General features: G+C 35.8%; 2 protein-coding genes and 1 pseudogene across 3 annotated transcripts; all 3 read right to left on the bottom strand.

The window, feature by feature from the left end:
* Positions 1–260: 260 nt before the first annotated feature.
* On the bottom strand, positions 261–5575 carry LOC139786634 (protein unc-45 homolog B-like). Of its 2 annotated transcripts, none has more exons than XM_071725776.1 (5): positions 5402–5575; positions 4136–4552; positions 3124–3453; positions 2706–3044; positions 261–2224 (listed from the first exon to the last, which is right to left on the bottom strand). In XM_071725776.1, the coding sequence occupies exons 2-5, from the start codon at positions 4538–4540 to the stop codon at positions 437–439; spliced, it is 2862 nt and encodes a 953-aa protein (XP_071581877.1). In that variant the 5' UTR covers positions 4541–4552; positions 5402–5575; the 3' UTR covers positions 261–436. The 2 variants fall into 2 exon arrangements, with proteins under 2 accessions (XP_071581877.1, XP_071581874.1); XM_071725773.1 differs by having other exon boundaries at positions 2601–3044; positions 5402–5574.
* Positions 5576–5819: 244 nt separating this feature from the next.
* On the bottom strand, positions 5820–10737 carry LOC139786537 (protein unc-45 homolog B-like). Its single transcript, XM_071725691.1, has 5 exons — positions 10582–10737; positions 9211–9627; positions 8567–8896; positions 8043–8480; positions 5820–7689 (listed from the first exon to the last, which is right to left on the bottom strand). Exons 2-5 carry the CDS (start codon positions 9613–9615, stop codon positions 5953–5955), a joined length of 2910 nt encoding a protein of 969 aa, XP_071581792.1. The 5' UTR covers positions 9616–9627; positions 10582–10737; the 3' UTR covers positions 5820–5952.
* A 430-nt stretch (positions 10738–11167) lies between these two features.
* LOC139786574 (protein unc-45 homolog B-like) lies at positions 11168–16484 on the bottom strand (annotated as a pseudogene).
* Between the last annotated feature and the right edge of the window lie 115 nt (positions 16485–16599).

The following is a 16599-nucleotide window of genomic DNA, read 5'->3' as shown; positions in this document are numbered from 1 at the left end:
TTTAAACGACAAAATTGCAGAAATATAAATGCAACATTTATTTTATTATTTAAAGCACTTTATTTGAAATATAAGGAATATAAACGACATTTAGATCTCTTGACCGGCGTAGCAAATGAGGTACGATGCTACATGGCATGCGACTTTCAAAAACGCGGGCTCGGCCCAGTGATATATGTGTATATCTTCGTGTACGTATTATTTCATACAATATATTATACTTTAGCAAATTTATGTAATACAAATAAACTATATGTATATATGTCCCGCACGGTAAACGTATATTTCAAGATATATAAACACGAACATAATATTATGATTGCACGACTACGACAAAATTGCAAAAATTTAAATACATTTTTTTATTATTTAAAGCACTTTATTTAAAATGAAAGGAATATAAACGACATTTAGATCTCAAATATTTTGTCTTTTTTCAACAAAAATATCGTCCTGTTAGTATCTTTCCGAATTCTGAGTATATGTTTAAGGGTACATTTTTAGTACGTTCATATACCCATAACTTCTTTTCCAAATGATTTAGAAGGTCTAATTGTCCTAATCGACATGCTACATCACGTTCCCATCTTATCATGACAATGAGTTCTTCTCTACTAGATCGTTCCGCAACAGCCTCTAAAGCAATGGATGTCAATTCCTTGATATTTTTGTTTTGGTCGGTATCGTTCTTGCTCAATGACCTCAGTAGTTCTATTATGTCTGTTTCGATGAGTTTTGCAGCAAAGTCTTCCATGTTTCTTATCATACTTAGCACAAATATAATACCCATTTCTTGTATGTTACTGCTTGGATTAGTGAGTAAAAAGCGTAGGAATTTCAGCCAGAAATTCAAGTCAAAAACTTTCTTGCAAGCCTCTTTATTGGCTACCGTCAGCTTCACTAGAGCTGCAGCTGCTGCAAACTTAATATCTTGATTCTCGTCCTTGTACAATAACATAAGATACTCAACTCGAGAATTATCCTGCTCGAGATACTGGATAGCGACTTCACGGCTTAAAAACAACAGGTTTATAAGATTTGCAGACGCCAATTTCAAACTTGATAGTCTCGATAGTCTCACATCGTCTCGATTCAGAAAGGTCTCGATCTTCTGAAATACTTCTTTGAATATATGTTCTCGCATGCTGTCGTTGACTTCAGCTAGATTGCACAAAGCTGTTAGAGTCTGGCAATTCTCATTAACAGAACACTCCAGGTTCAGAAGATTTACGATCGGTTGAACAACCTCCGTGATTAGATGACCAGGAAATGCAACCTCAGGACGTATCGTGAGTCCCAAATGGACCAGGGCTCGCGAAGCAAGCTTCTTTCCCTTGACTGTGCCATCCAGCGCTAATGACAACAATGCCTCCGTGCCGCCTTGTTGAACAACTATTTCTCTCAATTCCAGTTGATTGCATATCGCGTTGATAACGCGGGCTATCAATTCTTTGCAGTTCTGGTTCGTTTTGGCCAGGTTCTCTAAAACGGGCCAGATCTTCAAGGAACTGGTGAGGCTCACCATAGCAATGATCACACCGGCGTTCGCTAACGCGCACAATCTGTCTTCAAAGTTGTCATCCAGTTCAGGTTTCTTGTGAAAATAATATTTGACAAACTTTGTAAATTCTATCATCTCGGGTATGTGTTCTTGATTGTCATAAGCATTGCATAAGTTCACTAACGTCGTAAGCACGCCGAAGAGAACCGATTGATCACCAGTCTTGGCGATCTCGATTATCGTATGAATGGCTTCTTGATCCTCGATCAATTCCGCTTTGACTTCGGCGTTGAACGTGAGATACGACAAACCTTTTATGGCCAACTTTCTCATATCTTTTTCTTTCTTTGGATTAATCAACAATCGTCTGCAAGCCTCGGCCAATTCCTTGGTCACTCCATCCGCGAACGGTCCGATAGTCGCGTCTGGGTCTCCGGAACTACCTAACTTACTTAAACCCAGTAACGCTCGAACCCGAATTGAATCATCCTTGGATTGACACAGCTTTTTCAATATATTAACACCTTGATATATGATCGCGTCGATCTTGTCTTTTCTGGTCACAGCGGCAACGATACATTCGAGAGCCACTTTCTGCTGCAATACATCATCCGTTCCCGCCATAATGAGGATCATCTCTAAAATCCCTTCTTTAACCACAACTGCGTTTCCAACATCTGACGGGCCGAATAATAAGGTTGTTATCGCAACTACAACACGCACCTGTAAAACAATCGATTAACTATTAATTAAGTTTTACGTTTCGTAAAACAATATATTTAAAATCAAGGAAGCTACAGTGTTATTAAATTTTGATATAAAATAGGAGAAATTTCTGGTAAATTACACTTCAGAAAATACTACAGATGACAAAGTCATATTCTTCAGTAAATTTCGATTAAACTCTGATATAATCGTATTTTAATTTAAAATTTACAGAATATATACAATATCTACAATTGACAAAAAAATCTTCTGACATTTTTGCTTTAAAAAGTTTTAATTGCTGAAATAGGCTATAGTCAAAAAACGATACTCGGCTTTTTATTTTGCAACAATTTAAATGATAAGAAAAGATCGAAAGTTACAAAATTCATACTTTAGACTGTATGTCAGGCGAATGCAATTTATCTCCAATAAATTCATCAACGGCGTTGGTAAATGTTTTCTCATCATCACAGTTCTTATACACGTTTTTATATACCATTGCTAAGCACACACTGGTTATAGTTCGCGTGGAAGACGTGATGTCTAGCAAAGATTCAGAATTGTATTCCTCCATTTCACTGGCTACCTCCATCAATCTTTGCACACCGCGAAGTTCAACAAATCGTTTGGCCCAGTCTAACATAGTTACGCAATGAATGTTACCCATAATAAGTTTTATTATTGCGTCTCTAGCAGGGCCTGTTATTGTTCTACTTGTTATACTGTACACCAAGCACAACATAATCGTGTCTATTTCCTTTTGCGCCTCGCATAAATCCTCGTTGAGATTTGAATCGGGTTTATTATTCATGTCGATGTAAGTGTTCAATATATTCTAAAACCAAAATATGCAATAAACTTTTAACTACTAAAATACGTATAAAATAACTACATGTATTTTACTCGATAATTACCTGTAAACAATATTGAGACGCGTTAACTCTCTCTATAGATGTGCTGTTCATTAGTTCCAGACACCAAGACAGACCGACGTGTTTCATAACGAACTTAGTTCGACTGAAATTGTTTTCGCATAACTCGCCTACAATACGAATAGCGCTGCAGATCACTCCCTCGTTCTTTTCCACTTTCACAAGTTGAACGATTTTGGATACACCTTCCTTTTTGAAGATCTCCTCGGCACCAGTTTGGTCACTTGCGAGCACAAGCAAATTATTCAAAGCGACTTCACGTTCCTTTTCACTTGCGTTCACGTAAAATGTTAGATCCAGCATTTCTGATACCTAATACAAAGCAAAATTAAGCGTATACTTAAATATAATAATCTGCAATAAAAATTTAAATAAGTGTGACATTATATTTAAATTATGTAATTTTTACCCGTATAGTGTGCAGACTATTAATTAACAAGAATTAATAATTATATAATAAAAAAGACAAAAACTCAAATCCAATTGTCAAATTATATGTGATATTGAATGAAACAAAAACTCTTACTAATATACATCCAATACATGAAAAATGTGTTACAATTATTATTTTATCTAGATTAAATTATCATCAATCTCAAAGAAATGGAGCGTGGAGCCATAACAAGGTGTTGGTGTTCATATATTCAATACTTTCGTAAAGAATTAACGAATTGTAATGTACATCTGTACATATACATATATTCCAATTTAATAATTAATATTTTCCAAGATAGCTGTGTTTCAAGTCCGACAAAATTGCGGCGCGCAGTTTATTAAATTGGAATATATGTATATGTACAGATGTACATTACAATTCGTTAATTCTTTACGAAAGTATTGAATATATGAACACCAACACCTTGTTACGGCTCCACGCTCCATTTCTTTGATTGATTTAGAATCTTATGAGCCTTTACTATTATATTTAAATTATCATGTCTTGCTAGTTGACAAACTTTTGTAATAGTTTTGTAACAGTTATGTGTATATTTACCTTGGCACTATGTGAGCTTTCCTTACGTTCTTGTACAATTTTATGTAAGCGCTCAGCTATGCATTGAAAATCTTCGTTATTAGGATCAGATAAAATAATCATCTCTGCATCCCGATATGCCTCCTCGAATCTTTCTAACGCTTCTAGTGCTTTACATCTTCGTAACAATGTTGCGTTACAACATCTCTTTAACGTACTATTGCAGTCATCAATGACTTTCTCGTAATCGTGTAGCATTAAATATACTGCAGCTCGACATCTATAGTACATTCTTTTGTATCTATTGTCCTTTTCTAGTTTCAGTGCGTTTGTGTAGTGACTTAATGCTTCTGACAAATTGCCTTTATCATACTCATTGTTACCCTTAAAGTAACATTGCACTGCACTCATATCTGACTCTGTCATGGTGGAATAACTCTACAATACAAATTATATGATGTTACATTATATGTTTTAACATGGAAAGAATCTGACATTTAATACCATATCCCTTGATACATACATTATCTTAAATGCAAAAAGCATAGAAGATGAAATTATTACTAAATAATTATATGCATGCATGAGAAAACATATGTATAATGGATCAAAAATAAACGCCCAATTCAATAATAACAATATAATTTCTAGTGTGAGACCTGCATGTAAATTGTAATCAATTATTGTTGCAATAATTTCTATACTAGAAAGTTGACTTTCTAGTTGAATAATGGAAAATAACAGAAGTCAATCATATAAGTCATCATTCAGCGTTCGTTCTCAGAATTTCTAGAAGTTGTACATATTAGAATCAGACAATGTGGAACCATCCAGACGACTTATGACGCTACATGCAAATATTTTATTGCGTCTTAATGCGACAGATATGCAATTATGTACGCTTTGCTGCAAGAATCAGGGGTAATTTACATTCCTCCCTTTTTTTGCGTCGAGAATTCAATTTCCGTGACGAAAGAGAGTCTGAGAAAGGCGAGCGAATTACCTGAGACTCGCTATAAATTTATGCGTGAGGATGAATCTCATTCCATCGACATTTCTTCTTACATGAAAAAATGGTGTACCGTCAACCGAGGATTTATTTTTCAGTTTTTAATGTATCTCGAGTTCTTTGTTCATTTCTTGAGTTATTAATGACCTCGTGTGCTCTCGTGTGGTTTCTTTTCCCGATTATTACTACGTATCTCATATTACTTTTAATAACCTTTGTTATATTGTTGAACCTTCGTTCAGGCCGTCGTGAAACAAAACAGAATGTAAATTCTTTACCTGTCGGACAGCTTCCTCTTCTCTCGTAACGAATCTTTCGTGCTGCTTGAACACCCTAGCTTTCCTCTACTTTTCAACTAAACTGATCGACCTTTCAACAAGTGTAACTGAACCGGCAAACATTAATGTAGGGCCATTGAGGGCGCGAGTCTCGTCTCGACTCAAGTAACAGCGTTTATAGCCACGTGACCGGCGTAACAAATGAGACACGACCCTGCATGTCACGTGACTTTCAAAAGCGCGGGCTCGACCCAGAGATATATATGCACGTCTCTCCCAGTATTATTTCATACAATATATTAATATTATACTTTGACAAATTTATGTAACAAATAAATTAACTGTATGTATATGTCTTGCACAGTAAACATATATTTAAAGATATATAAACACGAATATAATTACATGATCGCATGACTACGTTTCAAACGACAAAATTGCAGAAATATAAATGCAACATTTATTTTATTATTTAAAGCACTTTATTTGAAATATAAGGAATATATAGGACATTCAGATCTCAAATATTTTGTCTTCTTTCAACAAAGACATCATCGTTCTGTTAATATCCTTCCGAATTCTGAGTATATGTTCAAGGGTACATTTTTAGTACGTTCGTATACCCATAACTTCTTTTCCAAATAATTTAGAAGGTCTAATTGTCCTAATCGACATGCTACATCACGTTCCCATCTTATCATGACAATGAATGCTTCTCTACTAGATCGTTCCGCAACAGCCTCTAAAGCAATGGATGTCAATTCCTTAATATTCTTGTTTTGCACGGTATTGTTCTTGTTCAATGCTCTCAGTAGTTCCATTATGTCTGTTTCGATGAGTTTTTCAGCAACATCTTCCATGGTTCTTATCATACTTAGCACAAATATAATACCCATTTCTTGTACGTTACTACTTGGATTAGTGAGTAAAGAGCGTAGGAATTCCAGCCAGAAATTCGAGTCAAAAACTTTCTTGCAAGCCTCTTTGTTGGCCACCGTCAGCTTCACTAGAGCTGCAGCTGCTGCGAACTTAATATCTTTATTCTCGTCTTTGTACAATAACATAAGATAATCAACTTGAGAATCATCCTGCTCGAAACACTGGATAGCGACTTCACGGCTTAATATCAAAATGTTTATAAGATTTGTAGACGCCAATCTCAAAAGATGATCCCCCTCGTACCTAAAGCCTTCAATCTTCTGAAATACTCCTTCTTTGAATATATGTTCTCGCATGCTGTCGTTGACTTCAGCTAGATTACACAAAGCTGTTAGAGTCTGGCAATTCTCATTAACGGAACACTCCGGTTTCAGAAGATTTACGATTGGCTGAACAACCTCCGTGATTATTTGACCGGGAAATGCAACCTCAGGACGTATCGTGAGTGCTAGATAGACCAGGGCTAGCGAAGCCTGCTTCTTTCCCTTAACTGTGCCATCCAGCGCTAACGACAACAATGCCTCCGTGCCGCCGTCATCAACAACTATTTTTCTCAATGTCTGTTCATTGCATATCGCGTTGAAAACGCGCGCTATCAATTCCTTGCAGTTCTGATTGTCCGTTCTGGCGAGGTCCCCCAGAACGCTGATCACATTGGCGGCCACTAATGCCCACAATCTTTCTACGAAGTCGTCGTCGTCGTCCAGTTCAGATTCCTCGGGAAAATGATATTTGACAAACTTTGTCAATTCTATCATCTCAGGTTCATGCTCGTCATAAGCGTTGCACAAGTTCACCAACGTCGTAAGCATGCCGAAGAGAACCGATTGATCACCAGTCTCGGCGATCTCGATCATCATATGAATGGCTTCTAGATCCACGACCAATTCCTCTTTGACTTTAGCATTGAAAGTGAGATACGACAGACCTTTTACGGCCCACTCTCTCATATTCTTTTCTTTCTTTCCTTTCTTTCGATTAGTCAACAATCGTCTGCAAGCCTCAGCCAATTTCTTGGCCGCTCCATCCGCGAACGGTCTGATAGTCACGTCTGAGTCTCCATAACTACCCATCTTGCAAAATCGCACTAACGCTCGAACCCGAACTGAATCATCCTTGGATTGACATAGCTTTTTCAATATATCTACACCCTGATTTACGATCGCGCGGGCTTTGTCTTCTTTGGTCATAGAGGCAACGATACATTCGAGAGCCACTGTCTGCTGCAATACATCATCCGTTCCCGCCATAACGAGGATCATCTCTAAAATCCCTTCTTTAGCCACAACTGCGTTTCCAACATCCAACGGGCCCAATAATAAGGCTGTTATCGCAACTACTACACGTACCTGTAAAACAATAGATTAACAAGTCATTAATTTTTACGTTTACGTTTTGTGAAACAATATTGATTTAAAATCAAAGAAGCTACAGTGTTATTTAATTTTGATAGAAAACAGGAGTAATTTCTAGTAAATTACGCTTCACAAAATGCTACAGATGTCAAAGTCATATTCTTCAATTCGATTATTCTGTTATAACCATATTTTAATTTAAAACTTACAGACTATGCAATATCGACAACTAAAAAGGAAATTTTCTTCGACATTTTTGCTTTAAAAATAGAGAGTTTAAATTGCTCAAATTGGCTATAGTTAAAAAGATACTTATAAGAAAGGATCAAAAGTTGCAAAATTCATACTTTAGATTCTATGTCCGGCGAATGCAATTTATCTTCAATGAATTCATCAACGGCGTTGATAAATGTTTTCTCATCATCACAGTACACATTTTCATATATTTTTGCTAAACACACACTGGTTATAGTTCGTGTGGAAGACGTAATGTCTAGCAAAGATTCAGAATTATATTCCTCCATTTCACTGGCTACTTCCATCAATCTTTGCACACCGCGAAGTTCGACAAATCGTTTGGCCCAGTTTAACGTAGTTACGCAATGAATGTTATGCGTAATAAGTTTTATTACTGCGTCTCTAGCAGGGCCAGTTATCGTTCTACTCGTTATACTGTACAACAAGCACGACATAATCGTGTCTACTTCTTTTTGCGCCTCGCACAAATCCTTGTTGGAATTTGAATCGGGTTTATTATTCATGTCGATGTAAGTGTTCAATATATTCTAAAATCAAAATATGCAATAAATTTTTAATTACTGAAATACGTACAATATGTAAAATAACTACATGTATTTTACTCGATATTTACCTGTAAACAACATTGAGACGCGTTAACTCTCTCTAAAGATGTGCTGTTCATTATTTCCAGACACCAAGGCAAACCGACGTATTTCATAACGGACTCGGTTCGACTAATATTGTTTTTGCATAACTCGCCTACAATACGAATCGCGCTACAGATCACTTCCTCGTTCTTTTCCACTTTCACAAGTTGTGCGATTTTTGGTACGCCTTCCTTTTTGAAGATCTCCTCGGCACCAGCTTCGTCATACGCAAGCACAAGCAGATTACTCATAGCGATTTCACGTTCCTTCTCACTTGCGTACACGTAAAATGCTAGTTCCAGCATTTTTGATACCTAATACAATGCAGAATTAAGCGTATACTTAATATAATGATCTATAATAAAAATTTAAATAACTGAGATTAAATTTTTATGATGTAATTTTTACCCGTATAGAGTGTGTAGACTATTAATCAACAAGAATTAATAATTATATAATAAAAGCTCAAATCCATTTGTCAAATTATATGTGATATTGAGTAAAACAAAAACTTTTACTAATACTTACATCTAGTATGAAAAATGTGTTGCATTTTTATTATTTTATCTAGATTAAATTATCATGTCTTGCGAGTTGACGAACTTTTGTAACAGTTATGTATATTTACCTTGGCACTATGTGAGCTTTCCTTACGTTCTTGTACAATTTTATGTAAGCGCTCCGCTATTCGTCGAGAACGTTTGTTATTGGGATCAGATGAAATAATCATCTCTGCATCCCGATATGCCTCCTCGAATCTTTCTAACGCTTCTAGTGCTTTACATCTTTGTAACAATGCTTCGTTACAACATATCTTTAACGCACTGTTGCAATCTTCAACCACTTTCTCGTATTTGCTCAGCTTTAAATAAGTAAAAGCTCGATTTTGGTAGTATATTCCTTTATAATCAACGTCCTCGTCTAGTTTCAGTGCGTTTGTGTAGTGACTTAATGCTTCTGAAAAATTGCCTTTATCACACTCATTGTTACCCTTCTTGTTCCATTCCTGTGCACTCATATCTGACTCCGTCATGGTAAAATAATTCTACAACACAAATTATATGATGTTGCATTATGATTTAACATAGAAAGACTCTGACATTTTATATCGTGTCTCTTATTGATATATGTATTATCTTATATGCAAAAAGCATAGAAGATGAAATTATTACTAAATAATTATATGCATGTATGACACAATAGACCTGTTTATTTTAGCTGAACTTCTTGCACAGTTCATCTTTCCTCTTTTTCTTTTGACGTTGGAAAGAAGTTCAGCTAAAAGGAACAGGCCTAATTACTTAAATGTATAATGGATAAAAAATAAATGCACAATTCAATAATAATGCAATTAACAATTTCTAGTGTGTACCTAACCTGCATATAAATTGTAATCAATTGTTGCAATAATTTCTATATTAGAAAGTTGACTTTCACTAAATATTGGAAAACAACAGAAGAAATTAATTATTTAAGTAATTATTTAGTGTTTAGTCTCAGAATCTCTAGAAGCTGTTTGTGCATATTAGACGATGTGAAACTATTCAGACAACTTATGGCACTACATGCAAATATTTGATTTCATCTTAACGCAATAGATGCAATTATATATACGCCTTGCTGCAAGAGTCAAAAACAATTTATCCTCCTCCCTTTTTTACGGACATTCAACTTCCCCGACGAAAGAAAATCTGACAAAGGCGAGCGAATTATCTGAGACACGCGAAATATTTACTTGCGTGAGGATGAATCTCATTCCATATCGACATTTTTTCTTACGTAAAAAAATAGTACCGTCAACCGAGTATTTGTTTTTCAGTTTTTAATGCATCTAGAGTTCTTTGTTCATTTCTTGAATTATTAATGACCTCGTGTGTCCTCGTGTGGCTTCTTTTCCCGATTATTACTAACGTATCTCGTATTACTTTTAACAGCCTTTGTTATATTTGTTGAACCTTCGTTCAGACCGTCTGCGAAACAGAAAACGTGAATTCTTTACCTGACGGATAGCTTCCTCTGAGTAACGTTCTTTCGTGCTGCTCGAACACCCTTAACTTTCTCTACTTTTCAAATGATCGACTTTTCAACGAATGCAACTAAATAAACCGGCAAGCAGTAATGTCTGATTTAGGGTCATTAAGGGCGCGGGGCACGGGTCGTGGCTTACAAGTCACAGCGTTTATAGCCACGTGACCGGCGTAGCAAATGGACGCGTTCAGCAGACCAAGCCGCTGAGCAGCAGTCGAACGTGATTGGCTCTCACTTTTAGAACCAACGAATCAACGCATAGTGTTGATAAGACGAACTCAACAGTGTCTGCTGAACGCGGCCAATGAGACACGACGCTGCCTGTCATTTGACTTCCAAAAGCGCGGGCTCGGCCCAGTGATATATGTATGTACGTCTCCGTGTATGTATTATTTCATGCTATATATGTTAATATTCTACTTTGTAAAATTTATGTAACAAATAAATTAACTGTATGTATATGTCTTGCACAGTAAATATATATTTAAAGATATATAAACACAAATATAATTACATGATGGCATGACTACGTTTCAAACGACAAAATTGCAAAAATATAAATGTAACATTTATTTTATTATTTAAAGCACTTTATTTGAAATATAAGGAATATATAGGGCATGTAGATTTCAAATATTTTGTCCTTTTTCAACAAAGATATCATCGTCCTGTTAGTATCCTTCCGAATTCTGAGTATATGTTTAAGGGTACAAGGTTTGTAGTATGTCCATATACCCATAACTTTATTTCCAAACGATTTAGAAGATCTAATTGTCCTAATCGACATGCTGTATCACGTTCCCATCTTATTACGCTGAGTGCTTCTTTACTAGATTGATCCGCAACAGCCTCTAAAGCAATGGATGTCAATTCCTTGATATTCTTGTTCTGTACGGTACTGTTCTTGTTTCTCAATGCTCTCAGTAGTTCCATTATGCCTGTTTCGATGAGTTTTGCAGCAACATCTTCCACGCTTCTTATCATACTTAGCACAAATATAACACCCATTTCTTGTATGTTATTGCTTGGATTGGTGAGTAAAGAACGTAGGAATTCCAGCCAGAAATTCGAGTCGAAAACTTTCTTGCAAGCCTCTTTGTTGGCCACAGTCAGCTTCACTAGAGCTGCAGCTGCTGCAAACTTAATATCTTGATTCTCGTCCTTGTACAATAACATAAGATACTCAACTCGAGAATTATCTTGCTCGAAATACTGAATAGCGACTTCACGGCTTAATATCAAAATGTTTATAAGATTTGCAGACGCCAATCTCAAATAATAATCCCCCTCGTACCTAAAGCTATAGCCTTCAATCTTCTGAAATAATACTCCTTCTTTAAATATATGTTCTCGCATTCTGTCGTTGACTTCAGCTAGATTGCACAAAGCTGTTAGAGTCTGGCAATTCTCATTAACGGAACACTCTGGGTTCAGAAGATTTACGATGGGTTGAACAATTTCCGTGAGTAGTTGACCGGGAAATATAAAATCAGGTCGTTTCGTGAGTGCCAAACGGACCAAAGCTAGCGAAGCTTGTTTCTTTCCCTCGACTGTGCCGTCCAGCGCTAACGACAACAATGCCTCCGTGCCACCTTCATCAACAACCATTTCTCTCACTCCCTCTAGAATACATATCGCGTTGAAAACGCGCGCTATCAATTCCTTGCAATTCTGACTGTCCGTTTTGGCGAGGTTCACCAGAACGCTGATCACATTGGCGGCCACTAATGCCCACAATCTTTTTACGAAGTCGTCGTCGTCCAGTTCAGATTCTTCGGGAAAATGATATTTGACAAACTTTGTCAGTTCTATCATCTCAGGTTCATGCTCGTCATAAGCGTTGCACAAGTTCACCAACGTCGTAAGCACGCCGAAGAGAACCGATTGATCACCAGTCTTGGCAATCTCGATCATCGTATGAAGGGCTTTTTGATCCTCGATCAACTCCTCTTTGACTCCGGTGTTGAACGTGAGATACGACAGACCCTTTATGGCCAACTTTATCATATCTTTTTCTTTCTTTGAATTAATCAACAATCGTCTGCAAGCCTCGGTCAATTCCTTGGTCACTCCATCCGCGAACGGTCTGGTAGTCGCGTCTGGGTCTGGGTCTGAATTACTCAACTTGCACAAACCCACTAACGCTTGAACCCGAAGTGAATCATCCTGAGATTGACACAGCTTTTTCAATATATTAAAGCCTTGAATTATGATCGCGTGGAGCGTGTCTTTTTTGGTCACAGCGGCAACGATACATTCGAGAGCCACTTTCTGCAGCAATACATCATCCGTTTCCGCCATAACGAGGATCATCTCTAAAATCCCTTCTTTAACCACAAATGTGTTTCCAACATCTAACGGGCCCAATAATAAGGTTGTTATCGCAACTACTACACACACCTGTAAAACAATCGATTGACAATTTATTAATTTTTACGTTTCGTGAAACAATATTGATTTAAAATCAAGGAAATTACAGTGTTATTTAATTTTGATAGAAAATAGGAGAAATTTCTTGTAAATTACGCTTCAGAAAAGTGAAAATACTACAGATGGCAAAGTCATATTCTTCAGTAAGTTTCGATTAAACTCTGATATAATTGTATTTTAATTTAAAACTTACAGAATATATACAATATCAACAATTTAAAAAAATCTTATTCTTTGACATTTTTGCTTTAAAAAGTTTAAATTGCTCAAATAGGCTGTTAAAAAAAGATACTCGGCTTTTTATTTTGAAACAATTTAAATGATAAGAAAAGATCGAAAGTTACAAAATTCATACTTTAGATTGTATGTCAGGCGAATGCAATTTATCTTCAATAAATTCATCAACGGCGTTGGTAAATGTTTTCTCATCATACCAGTTCTTATACACGTTTTTATATACCATTGCTAAGCACACACTGGTTATAGTTCGCGTGGAAGACGTGATGTCTAGCAAAGATTCAGAATTGTATTCCTCCATTTCACTGGCTACCTCCATCAATCTTTGCACACCGCGAAGTTCGACAAATCGTTTGGCCCAGTCTAACGCAGTATAATGAATGTTATGCGTAATAAGTTTTATTATTGCATCTCTAGCAAGGCCTGTTATCATTCTACTCGTTATACTGTACGACAAGCACAACATAATCGTGTCTATTTCCTTCTTATGCGCCTCACATAAATCCTCGTTGCGATTTGAATCAGGTTTATCATTCATGCCGCTGTAAGTGTTCAATATATTCTGAAATCGAAAAATGCAATAAATTTTTAATTACTAAAATATATATAAAATAAATACATTCATTTTACTCGATAATTACCTGTAAACAATTTTGAGACGCGTTAACTCTCTCTACAGATGTGCTGTTCATTATTTCCAGGAACCAAGGCGAACCGACGGATTTCATAACGGACTCGGTTCGACTAATATTGTTTTTGCATAACTCGCCTACAATACGAATCGCGCTACAGAGTATTTCCTCGTTCTTTTCCACTTTCACAAGTTGTGTGATTTTCGATACACCTTCCTTCTTGAAGATCTCCTCGGCACCAACTTCATCACATGCGAGCACAAGCAGACTATTCATAGCGATTTCACGTTCCTTCTCACTTGCGTACACGTAAAATGCTATATCCAGCATTTTTGATACCTAATACAATGCAAAATTAAGCGTATACTTAAATATAATAATCTGTAATAAAAATTTAAATAACTGTGAGATTAAATTTTTATGATGTAATTTTTACCCGTATAGAGTGTGCAGACTGATTATTAATCAACAAGAATTAATAATTATATAATAAAAGAGACAAAAATTCAAATCCATTTGTCAAATTATATGTGATATTGAGTAAAACAAAAACTTTTACTAATGCTTACATCCAAGATGAAAAATGTGTTGCATTTTTATTATTTTATCTAGATTAAATTATCATGTCTTGCGAGTTGACGGACTTTTGTAACAGTTATGTATATTTACCTCGCCACTAATATGTGAGCTTTCCTTACGTTCTTGTACAATTTTATGTAAGCGCTCTGCTATGCATTGAAAACCTTGATCGTTATTGGGATCAGATGAAATAATAATCTCTGCATCCCGATATGCCTCCTCGAATCTTTCTAACGCTTCTAGTGCTTCACATCTTGTACGCAATGCTGTGTTACAACATTGCTTTAACGCACTGTTGCAGTCCTCAACCACTTTCTCGTAATCGTGCAGCTTTAAAAATGCAGCAGCTCGATTTAGGTAGTATACTTTATAAGTATCGTCTTCGTCTAGTTTCAGTGCGTTTGTGTAGTGACTCAATGCTTCTGACCAATTTCCTTTTCCAAACTCTTCATTACCCTTCTTGTTCCATTCCTGTGCATTTATAATCATAACTGACTTTCTCATGGTGGAATATGTCTACAACACAAATTATATGATGCTACATTATATGTTTTAACATAGAAAGAATCCAACATTTTATACCATATCTCTTGATATATGTATTATCTTAAATGCAAAAAGCATAGAAGATGAAATTATTACTAAATAATTATATGCATGTATGACACAATAGACCTGTTCATTTTAGCTGAACTTCTTGCACAGTTCATCTTTCCTCTTTTTCTTTTGACATTGGAAAGAAGTTCTGCTAAAAGGAACAGGCCTAATTACTGATATGTATAATGGATAAAAAATAAACGCACAGTTCAATAATAATGCAATTAACAATTTCTAGTGTGTGCCTACCTGCATATACATTGTAATCAATTGTTGCAATAATTTCTATATTAGATAGTTGACTTTCATTAAACATTGGAAAACAACAGAAGAAGTTAATTATTTAAGTAATTATTTAGTGTTTATTCTCAGAATCTCCAGAAGCTGTTTGTGCATATTAGACGATGTGAAACTATTCAGACAACTTATGGCACTACATGCAAATATTTGATTTCATCTTAACGCAATAGATGCAATTATATATACGCCTTGCTGCAAGAGTCAAAAACAATTTTACCCTCCTCCCTTTTTTACGGAAATTCAACTTCCCCGACGAAAGAAAATCTGACAAAGGCGAGCGAATTATCTGAGACACGCGAAATATTTACTTGCGTGAGGGTGATCTCATTCCATCGACATTCTTTCTTACATTAAAGTACTTAAGGATGTTCTATAAGTACCGTCCCAACCAAAAGTATGCAGGAAATATTAAAAACTCTGATATTAATTCTCCAGGGATCCAAAGACAAAAAAATCTATATAAATAGTTACGGAACATCTAATAGAATGTAAAATACGTAGATTTAGTGACTGTAAATAACTGTTACTATTTTTTTCAAAAAAAAATTTCAAAAAAGTTGTAAATTGTTTCAAATTTTGTTGCTATATTTTTGTTTGTTGATGATCTGCTTGTGTGTAAAATATTATTATATTGGTTACATTTCTTAATGTTTACACTTTTCTCTGTAAAACCCTTTGTAAAACGGATATTTAAGAATTGATAACTTTTTATCTAATCGGTCCACTTCCTCGCCAGCGTATGAAAAGGCCCCTGCAACAGACTATGCAGCAACAAAATAATCGACTGAATCGATTTGAAATTTGGCCCCGAACTTTGAAAGAGAATACACAATATGATATTAAACTTTCGTCAACTTCGTTACATTTTAACTAACTCTTTAGAACACCCTTAAGGTACCGTCAACCGAGTATTTGTTTTTCAGTTTTTAATGCATCTAGAGTTCTTTGTTCATTTCTTGAATTATTAATGACCTCGTGTGTCCTCGTGTGGCTTCTTTTCCCGATTATTACTAACGTATCTCGTATTACTTTTAACAGCCTTTGTTATATCGTTGAACCTTCGTTCAGACCGTCTGCGAAACAGAACAAAACGTGAATTCTTTACCTGACGGATAGCTTCCTCTGAGTAACGTTCTTTCGTGCTGCTCGAACACCCTTAACTTTCTCTACTTTTCAAATGATCGACCATTCAACGAGTGCAACTAAATAAACCG

The sequence above is a fragment of the Temnothorax nylanderi genome, unplaced genomic scaffold, assembly GCF_030848795.1.
Source record: "Temnothorax nylanderi isolate EJ_2023f unplaced genomic scaffold, tnyl_v1.0 TNYL_tig0009_pilon, whole genome shotgun sequence".
Classification (NCBI taxonomy): domain Eukaryota; kingdom Metazoa; phylum Arthropoda; class Insecta; order Hymenoptera; family Formicidae; genus Temnothorax; species Temnothorax nylanderi.
Note: the sequence above shows the minus strand (reverse complement) of the source record. Positions and strands in the feature narration are given on the sequence as shown.